At 41.8% G+C, this 9913-nt stretch overlaps 1 protein-coding gene across 1 annotated transcript; it reads right to left on the bottom strand.

Moving 5' to 3' along the window:
- Positions 1 to 261: 261 nt before the first annotated feature.
- LOC117940330 (sodium/potassium-transporting ATPase subunit beta-3-like) lies at positions 262 to 9233 on the bottom strand. Its single transcript, XM_034865653.1, has 6 exons — positions 9173 to 9233; positions 3515 to 3613; positions 2269 to 2456; positions 1543 to 1593; positions 1361 to 1447; positions 262 to 1278 (listed from the first exon to the last, which is right to left on the bottom strand). The coding sequence occupies exons 1-6, from the start codon at positions 9231 to 9233 to the stop codon at positions 1111 to 1113; spliced, it is 654 nt and encodes a 217-aa protein (XP_034721544.1). The 3' UTR covers positions 262 to 1110.
- Between the last annotated feature and the right edge of the window lie 680 nt (positions 9234 to 9913).

Below are 9913 nucleotides of genomic sequence, written 5' to 3'. Positions count from 1 at the left end.
CACAGTGTACACGTTAACACCATTTTTCTTCTAGCTTTTACACTGATGGGTATGGATGAAGAGTGCTCTTTTTAAATGAATCTTTGTTTTATTTGCAGCAGTGGAGATCATCAGTCTTGTTTCCTGTTGTCATTCCTTCAGTCAACAGAAATATGAATAATGAAACCATACATCAGTCTTTTTCAAACATGCTAGAAATTACAATCTTAACACAGAGACTTCCTGAAGCTGATTGGATCTGTGCTGTAAACACAACGGTAGTCTTTAAAAATACTCACGTAAACATTTTAAAACATCTGTGCAATAGTAGGTTGTAAACACATTGGCAGACCTTATTATATCCAAAAAGTATATTTTAAAAGACAGGTGAAAGTCCCAGCAGGCCCAGCGCCAAGGCAGTTTCCTATATCCCAGTGCAATGATAGGCCTCTAGAGGGCCTGTATTATTAATTATTCAACGAGAGAATTGTCAGTCCTACTTACTGTTACACTGAGACAAATCAAAGATTAAAGAGTAAACTAGAAGTAGATAAGTTGTTGCTTTCTGCCATTATTAATCTATCATTGATCTTCCTTGCAGTGGTTTGCATGAGCTGAAATATGCTGTTGAATAATGATGTTCATGTAATGGCCATCAGTAATCATTACTGCCTTTCCATCCTACTGCCACTTTGGACTGATTGTCTCAACTTTTAAACTGAAAATCCTGTTCAGCAATCTGGAAAAACGTTCCTGTTAATTCAAAATGAAAAAAGTCAGTGCAGTATTAAAAAAAGTGTAAAGGCAGTTTCAGGATGAAAGAAGAGTAATCTCATTACTAACCAGGTGTGTGTGTGCACACATGCTGCCCTGTTCGTTACACACTGCTGGGATCCTTTTACATCACTATTAAACACTTACATTTAAAAACAACGTGTGGGGGTGCATCTGGCTCACATGCTTCATACAGACCTGATCTGATTCGTCGGTCTGAACCCTAAAACCAGACTCAGGAATACCACATTCAGGCGTCCAAATCAGATCAGGTCTGAAAAGTATGGTGTCCTAAACTGGACATTTAGTTCCAGTTTAAACACAGTTTGTGGTATCCATGACAACAGGTAGACGTGGTTACTCCGACACTTTGACCCGGAAAACAACCCGACCCATGAACTTGTCCCGGTCGTCGTCGTTACGCAGGTTGGTTCCCTCGACTTTACACTCCACCGTCTGCTCCACATTCAAGTCTTCTCTGGAGAGCAGCAACTGCACGGCAACCAGCGGCTGCACGTAGTCCGCCTGGGGGGAGAGTCTTGTGAAACTACATTTCAAAATACTAATATTAACATATCAACTTTTCCGACCACACATCTTTACTCACATGAGCTTTGTTTCCGTAGTACGGGAAGAACATTTTATCCAGACGAGCATCTGGCGGGTAGAACTGCATCCGTAAGGGACTGGCTCTCTTCACAAAGAAATACACAGGGTTCTTTATATATATATATATATATATATATATATATATATATATTAGGTAGGGTGTGTATGTGTGTGTTTTACCTTGGCAGTGCAGTTTATGTAGGGGTCTCCTTGTGGTTTCAGTCCGATGACCTGCAAACAGTTTTGTTCGTTATACTACAGTATTATTTCTTATATTATTGTTCTATTAATATTGTTATGATTTGTATGTTGAAAATTCACTGAAACTAAGTCAGAATCTTTCTGGACGCAATACTTGTTAAATCAGATTAACCTCTCTTCAGATATACTCTGTGTGTGTGTGTGTTGGGGGGAAGGTAACCTGCACGTCACATTATGTGATATTTAGCTTTGGCTAAATACAATATTTAATATAATATAATATTTGGCTAAATACAATATTTCCGACTAGAAAATATAATCAAATGGGAATAGAGGTCAGAATCATGCCGGAGCAAACCACTGAAGTGGGTGTTTTTGTGGTCCACATATTTCTATAGGCCCTGTGATGAAATGTGCTCTGTGTGTCTCTATAGGCTGTGTGTTGAACTGTGCTCAGTGTGTTTCTAATGGCTGTGTGTTGAACTGTGCTCCATGTGTTTCTATAGGCGGTGCGACAACATGTGCTTCGCGTGTTTCCAATTTTTATTTAAAAGAGTTAAGACTTCCATGTTCCTCTTCACTCTCTTGTACATTGACAAAGAAGTCAGAAAGACTTCCTGTTGCTCTCATTAGTGCTGCGTTGGTGTCTCATTGACAGACATCCTGATGGACGGACTTTAACCATCATAACAGTTCTTCACTGACCCGGTTCATCTTGATGATGATGCACGGTTTCCCCTCAGCAAATCCAAAGCTGGAGTCGCGCAGCCCGGAGCACTGACTCAGCATACTGCGCTTAAACTGACAAACCTTCTTGATTGGCTCATTGTCCTGTTCAGTGTATTCACCCACCAGACACAAGTCGTTCCGCTCCTGGATGCTGTCATTGTAACCTGCAGAGAAAAACATTCATAATGTGGTGTCTGATGAGAGAAATTGGCGTCCTCTCAAACTACAAAAAAAATGTTTGTGACACATGACTGATGGACTTTGTAAATGGTTGATTCTCCCTGTCCTCATGTCTTCTCCCCTGCTTTCCTCCAACCGTCCACTAGATGTCCTGAGACTCTTATCATTCCTGTTCAGCTATATCCCCCCACACACACACACCTTGACACACACACAACGATGGACACTCCAGAGGTGGATTGCACCCACAATGCATTGCGGTTATGCATTATGAATTAGACAAGCCATCCATGGTTGGGTGGCCATGATGTACAACCACAAAAGTACTGTTGCTGACCACCACAAAAGGAAATGACTTTACTTAATGAGAAATGCATGTTATAACCAGACAGAATACACAAAACAGGGATAGAACGTGGTAATAATAGTAAAATGGATAAAACAATTCACTTGATTAGTTATGAGCCTTCAACTTGCAGTCAATAAGGATTGTTTCTACTGAAAGTGAGGAAAGGCAGGTGTGTTCCCATCTACCTGCTCACCTGTAGCCACCCGTGTACCTGACCGTCTACCTGCTCACCTGTAGCCACCCGTCTACCTGACCTTCTACCTGCTCACCTGTAGCCACCCGTCTACCTGACCGTCTACCTGCTCACCTGTAGCCACCCGTCTTCCTGCTCAGCTTAAGCCACTCGTCTTCCTGCTCACTTGTAGCCGCCCGTCTACCTGACTGTGTACCTGGTCACCTGTAGCCACCCGTCTACCTGGCCACCTGTAGCCGCCCTTCTGACTGCTTACCTGTAGCTGCCCGTCTACCTGCTCACCTGCAACCGCCCGTCTGACTTTTCCATTTCAAAACTGATGCTTGATAATCTCAGAATGGAAACATGATGCCCTCCATGTTTGACATGTGATTATTATGTTAGTGTTGTTCTAATCCTGCAAAAAGGTTTCTCTTAGGGTCAGGATATCTTAGGGTCAGGGTCTGGGTCTCTTTAGTGTCTCTCAGCGTCAGGGTCTCTCAGGACGGGTTTGTACTCACGCTGCAGGAGCTCGTGCAGGTTTTGAATGTACTGGTTGTAGTTCATCGGGTCGCTGCGGTTGAAGGAGATTTCAGCAGCATGCGGACGAATCACCAAACCTGCACAAAAGAAATGGATCGCTAAGGAATAATCAGAGAAGCCCTAATAAAGCTTAGAAGTTAAAAACACATCAAAGAGATTATTAAGAGATGTATGAAGGGTTGATGAGGCAGCAGCATGGATTCAGTGTTTAACGTGTTTTTTCTGATCCGGCCGTTGGCTTTTTGTTTTCAGCAGACTGTCCATGTTTGGGATTGGTCATACGTTGCAGAGGGTTGACTTAAGACGTGTTCCAAATGAACATTTTCAAAGTCTCCAGTTTGCTACAACTTTACTCTATTGTCCCTTTGATCACTAATTGAACATTAATACATCTTCTTGCAGGAAAAATCCTCCGTTCTGCTCTTCACACCCCGGTGACCTGGGGTACTATCATGTCCTGTAGTTGGAACCAGCCATTATGGAGTTAATGCATCTGGGTGTGACGGCAGTTGTTGGTGAAGCCAGATCCATCCCTCTTCATCTGCGAATCTGATATGGGGTTGCAGGGGCAGCCGCTCCAGCAGGGGACCCAAAACTTTCTTTTCCAAAGCCACATTAACCAGCTCCGACTGGGGGATCCCAATGCCTGTCCCAGCTGGACATCCCTCCACCTAGTCCTGGGCCTTTCCCGAGCTCTCCTCCCAGCTGGACATCCCTCCACCTAGTCCTGGGTCTTCCCCAAGGCCTCCTCCCAGCTGGATGTTCCTGGACCACCTCCCTAGGGGGCCGCCCAGGAGGCATCCTTACCAGATTCCCAAACCACCTCAACTGGCTCCTTTCTACGCAACGGAGCAGCGGCTCTACTCCGAGCTCCTCTCGGAGGACGGAACTTCTCACCCAATCTCTAATGGAGATGCCAGCCCCCCACCCCCACCAGCGTGGGGGGGGGGTTTAGAGATAAAACAAAGGCAAGAGAAGCTAACAAATGCAATAGCAACGTGGAAAGCTACTAACTGAAGGCCCATTAGTGTGGTGGAGGACATTGGTCTGGTGGAGGACATCGGTCTGGTGGAGCACATCGGTCTGAGAATCGCAACAACAACGGCAGTGCATTGTACTGATGAAAAGTGGGCGCTGCATTCACGTGCTCTGAGTGGAATAAAAACACTTAATTGAAGTTGCAAAGCAGTAGAATGTGTCAAACAAAGTCCCCGCAGTTAGGACAGATAGTACGAATAGATACGAAATCTGATCGCTGCTGCGAGCCTTCTGCCTTCTGATCATGTCCCCTGCTTTGTGTCTCCAGCGTTCTGTCACAGTGTCTCTGCTTTACAGCGCATTGGACAGTGTCCCTCAGTGTCTCTGCTTAACAGTGCGTTTGACAGTGTCCCTCAGTGTCTGTGCTTAATAGTGCGTTTGACAGTGTCCCTGCATAAGAAGGATTCACTTGTGCAACACGTTACAACCAGATGGAATTCATCTCTGGACATGATGAATACATTAGGTTGAGATGTACACTAAATATTTTATGTAACTGCTACTTTAGCAGTTACATAAAAGTGTTACCTAGTTACCTACAGTTGTTACCTATTAAAAACCCATAGTGACGGTGTCTGCCCCCCGACCATTGAAATTATTTAAATCAAAGGTAGACAGTAGAGGAGCTGTGCATGAAAACCTCATAACAATTAAATCCACAAGTGCAATAGTGCAAAAGAATAGGAGAATTAAATGTGGACTCTTAAACATCAGATCTCTCTCTTCTAAAGGGGGACTAGTAAATGAATTAATATCAGATTCTAATATTGATCTATTTTGTCTTACTGAAACCTGGCTGGGTGATGGAGAATATGTTAGTCTAAATGAATCCACCCCCCCAGTCATATTAATAATCATACAAATTCCTCGAGGCACAGGCCGAGGAGATGGAGTTGCAGCCATCTTCGATTCTAGTCTACTAATCAGCTCTAAACCTAAGCTAAATTATGATTCATTTGAAAGTCTTGTTCTTAGTCTTTCACACCCAAGTTGGAAATCAATGCAACCAGTTCTATTTGTTATAGTGTACCGAGCACCTGGTCCATACTTTGAATTCTTATCCGAATTTGCAGTTTCTGTCAAACTTAGTGCTAAAAACGGACAAAAATATTATTGTAGGGGATTTTAATATTCATGTGGACGATGAGAATGATAGCCTTAGTACTGCGTTTATCTCTCTTTTAGATTCTATTGGCTTCTCTCAAAGTGTTCATAAACCGACTCACCTTTTTAATCACACCCTCGATCTTGTTTTGGTATATGGTGTTGAACTTTAACGTTTAATAGTGTTCCCACAGAATCCCTTTTTATCTGACCTAAATTTAAGGATGCGATTCCGTTAGCATTTAATTCATTACCAAATCACAAAGTAACGGAGGACTACTTTGCTATTAGTCCCTCCCAAATCAATCATTTTGTTGATAGTGCAGCAGGCTCGCTACGAATGACTCTCGACTCTGTTGCCCCTCTAAAAAAGAAGATAATGAAACAAAGACGGTTAGCTCCATGGTATAACACTGAAACTTGCAAATTAAAGCAAATATCGCGGAAGCTTGAGAAGATCTGGCGCTCCACCAAACTGGAAAATTCTCGTTTAATCTGGCAAGATAGTCTTAAAACGTATAGGAAGGCCCTCCGTAATGCCAGAGCAGCGTACTACTCGTCATTAATAGAGGAAAATAGGAACAAGCCCAGGTTTCTTTTCAGCACTGTAGCCAGCCTAACGGAAGGTCACAGCTCAACTGAGCCAAGTATTCCAATAGCTCTTAGTAGTAACGACTTTATGAGGTTCTTCAATGATAAAATTATAACTATTAGAAGCAAAATTCCCCAAGACCTGCCTTTAACTGGCACTGACTTATCTCTAAACTCAGGAACCTTAGAAACAGCTGTAAAACCAGAAAAATGTTTAGACTGCTTTGCTTTACTTGATCTTTATCAATTTAATTCAATTATTTCTTCATCTAAGCCATCAACCTGCCTCTTGGATCCCATCCCGACTAGGCTACTTAAAGAAGTTTTACCATTAGTCAACACTTCGCTACTGGATATAACCAATCTGTCTTTATTAACAGGCTATGTACCACAGCACTTTAAAGTTGCCGTAATTAAACCTCTTCTGAAAAAGCCAAACCTTGATCCAGATGTTTTAGCCAACTATAGACCTATATCTAACCTTCCATTTCTCTCTAAGATTCTTGAGAAAGCAGTTTCCAAACAGCTGTGAGACTTTCTGCATAGCAACAGCTTATTTGAGGATTTTCAGTCAGGATTTAGAGTTCATCATAGCACAGAGACAGCACTTGTGAAAATGACTAATGACCTCCTAATTGCATCAGACAAAGGACTTATCTCTGTACTGTTATTAGATCTTAGTGCTGCATTTGATACCATTGACCATTATATCTTATTACAGAGATTGGAACATTTAATTGGCATTAAAGGAACTGCTCTAAGCTGGTTTAAGTCTTATTTATCAGATCGATCTCAGTTTGTTCATGTTAACGATGAATCCTCTGTGCACGCCAAGGTTAGTCATGGAGTCCCACAAGGATCTATGCTTGGTCCAATCCTGTTCACTTTATATATGCTTCCTTTAGGCAGTATTATTAGGAAACAGTCCATAAACTTTCATTGTTATGCAGATGATACTCAGTTATATCTATCAATCAAGCCGGATGAAACTAATCAGTTAGCTAAACTTCAAACGTGCCTTCAGGATATTAAAACTTGGATGACCTGTAATTTTCGAATGTTAAACTCAGATAAAACTGAAGTTATTGCTCTCGGACTCAAGCACCTCCGTGACGCATTATCCAAAGATATAGTTACTCTGGATGGCATCACCCTGGCCTCCAGCACCACTGTGAGGAATCTTGGAGTTATCTTTGACCAAGACATGTCCTTTAATTCCCACTTAAAGCAAATTTCAAGGATCGCCTTTTTTCACTTACGTAATATTGTGAAAATCAGGAATATCCTGTCTAGAAATGATGCAGAAAAACTAGTCCATGCATTTGTTACTTCCAGGTTGGATTACTGCAATTCTTTGTTATCAGGCTGCTTGGAAAAGTCCATAAGGACTCTTTAGCTGATCCAGAATGCTGCGGCACGTGTTCTGACAGGAACCAGGAAAAGAGATCACATTTCTCCTGTTTTAGCTTCTCTGCATTGGCTTCCTGTAAAATTTAGAATAGAATTTAAAATCCTTCTTCTCACTTACAAAGCTCTTCATGGTCAGGCTCCATCTTATCTTAAAGAGCTCATAATACCTTACAACCCTACAAGAGCACTACGCTCCCAGAATGCAGGATTACTGGTTGTTCCTAGAGTCTCTAAAAGTAGAACGGGAGCCAGAGCGTTCAGCTATCAGGCTCCTCTCCTGTGGAACCAGGTTCCAGTTTGGGTCCGGGAGGCAGACACCGTCTCCACGTTTAAGAGTAGGCTTAAGACTTTCCTTTCTTGATAAAGCTTATAGTTGGGGCATAGAATTGAATATTGTTGGAGTGAGGAGTCGCAGCGTCCGCCTAACCCGGCCCACCTGCTTCTCTTCATAGTTGTCAGATTTATCTATCATGTAAACAAGAATATAATAAAACTAAAGGGAGACTTGTCATACAGCCCGATCCGGTTGGGGAGAGTTCTGGCCCGACTGGGCTGGAGCTCTCTTTATCTTGTCTCTCTTGGTTTTTGTGTTATAATAGTTTTAGACAGCTGGGGACTTATTTTGATACACTGAGCTCCTCTCTCCTCTATCTTTCCATCTTTTCATTTATGTGCATCCATGTCCCAGAAATGCTTGTTACTAACCTAGCTCTGGGGAGTCATTCCCCGGAGTCCTTACGTTCTTTTTTCCCCAGAATGTTCCCTTGGATCGGAGAGCCTCCAAAATCAGGGTAGCAGCTGTCGCCTTGGTCCCGGTCCATGTTCTGTGATGCCATGTTCTACTGCTACACTGCAGTGCCCTGCTATGTCCTGCTGTGCCTTGTAATCCCGCACATCGTCCTGCTATGCCGCAAACTACTACAAAGAACTGCTACAGACTACAAATTTTTGTCTATTTTTGTTATTGCCACTCTTCATTCTAACCCCAACCGGCCCGTCAGACACCGCCTACTAAGAGCCTGGGTCTGACCGAGGTTTCTGCCTAAAAGGAAGTTTTTCCTCGCCACTGTCGCACTGTTGCTTGCTCTGGAGGAGACTACTAGAACTGTTGGGTCCTTGTAAATTCTGGAGTGTGGTCTATCTGTATAGCGTCTTGAGATAACTCTTGTTATGAATTGATACTATAAATAAAATTGAATTGAATTGAACTTTATAAACTAAATGCTGGGAAGATTTTGCGGAACAAATGTTACGGCACTTCTGTTCATATGGCAGAACATTAAAAAAAAAATTTCACTATATGCACTACTTTTGAATTCATTATTTAATTTTGCGATTAATCACTATTAATCGGGGAAATTATGCGAATAATCGCGATTAAAACTTTTAATCGCTGCCCAGCTCTATTCAATTTATTTTTAATCGTGTGACCTGCTAAATAATCATCAAAGATTTACTGGGACTGTTGTTTCTTATCCTGCTGAGAGACAGACCTCTGTTGGTCCTCACTTGTCCAGGTATCCTCACTGTCCAGGTGTCTTCACCTGGACACATTCTTCCTCACTGTCCAGGTGTCCTCACTGTCCTCGTGTCGTCAACAGTCTTTACCAGTCCAGGGGTCCTTACTGTCCTCATGTCATCAACTTTCCTGGTGTCCTCATCTGTCCAGATGGCCTCACTGTCCAGATATCCTCACTGTGTTGTTTTAAGACAACTGACCTTGTTTTCATGATTTATAAAACAGTGTCTTGAGTATTTTCACTTCATTTAATGTCTTTAATTTAAGGCCAAATGATCCAATCAGCCAGTGGAGCTACAAGGATAAACCTGTTTTAAAAATGTACTATATATATATTCAATTCAATTTTTAAATTCAATTTTATTTATAGTATCAAATCACAACAAGAGTTATCCCAAGACACTTCAGAATCCACAAGGACCCAACAGTTCCAGTAGTTTCCTACAGAGCAAGCAACAGTGCGACATATATATATATATATGTATGTATATATATGTATGTATATTTATATATAATATGTATATTATATATTATATTATATACTATATATACTATATACTATATATATTGTATATTATATATGTATGTATGTACAGTGGTGTGAAAAAGTGTTTGCCCCCTTCTTCATTTCCTGTTGCTTTGCATGTTTGTCACACTTAAGTGTTTCGGAACATCAAACCAATTTAAACAATAGTCAAGGACAACACAAGTAAAC

This window comes from Etheostoma cragini, unplaced genomic scaffold (assembly GCF_013103735.1).
Source record: "Etheostoma cragini isolate CJK2018 unplaced genomic scaffold, CSU_Ecrag_1.0 ScbMSFa_2220, whole genome shotgun sequence".
In the NCBI taxonomy this organism is placed as follows: Eukaryota; Metazoa; Chordata; class Actinopteri; order Perciformes; family Percidae; genus Etheostoma; species Etheostoma cragini.
This window is presented reverse-complemented; position numbering and strand designations above follow the sequence as displayed.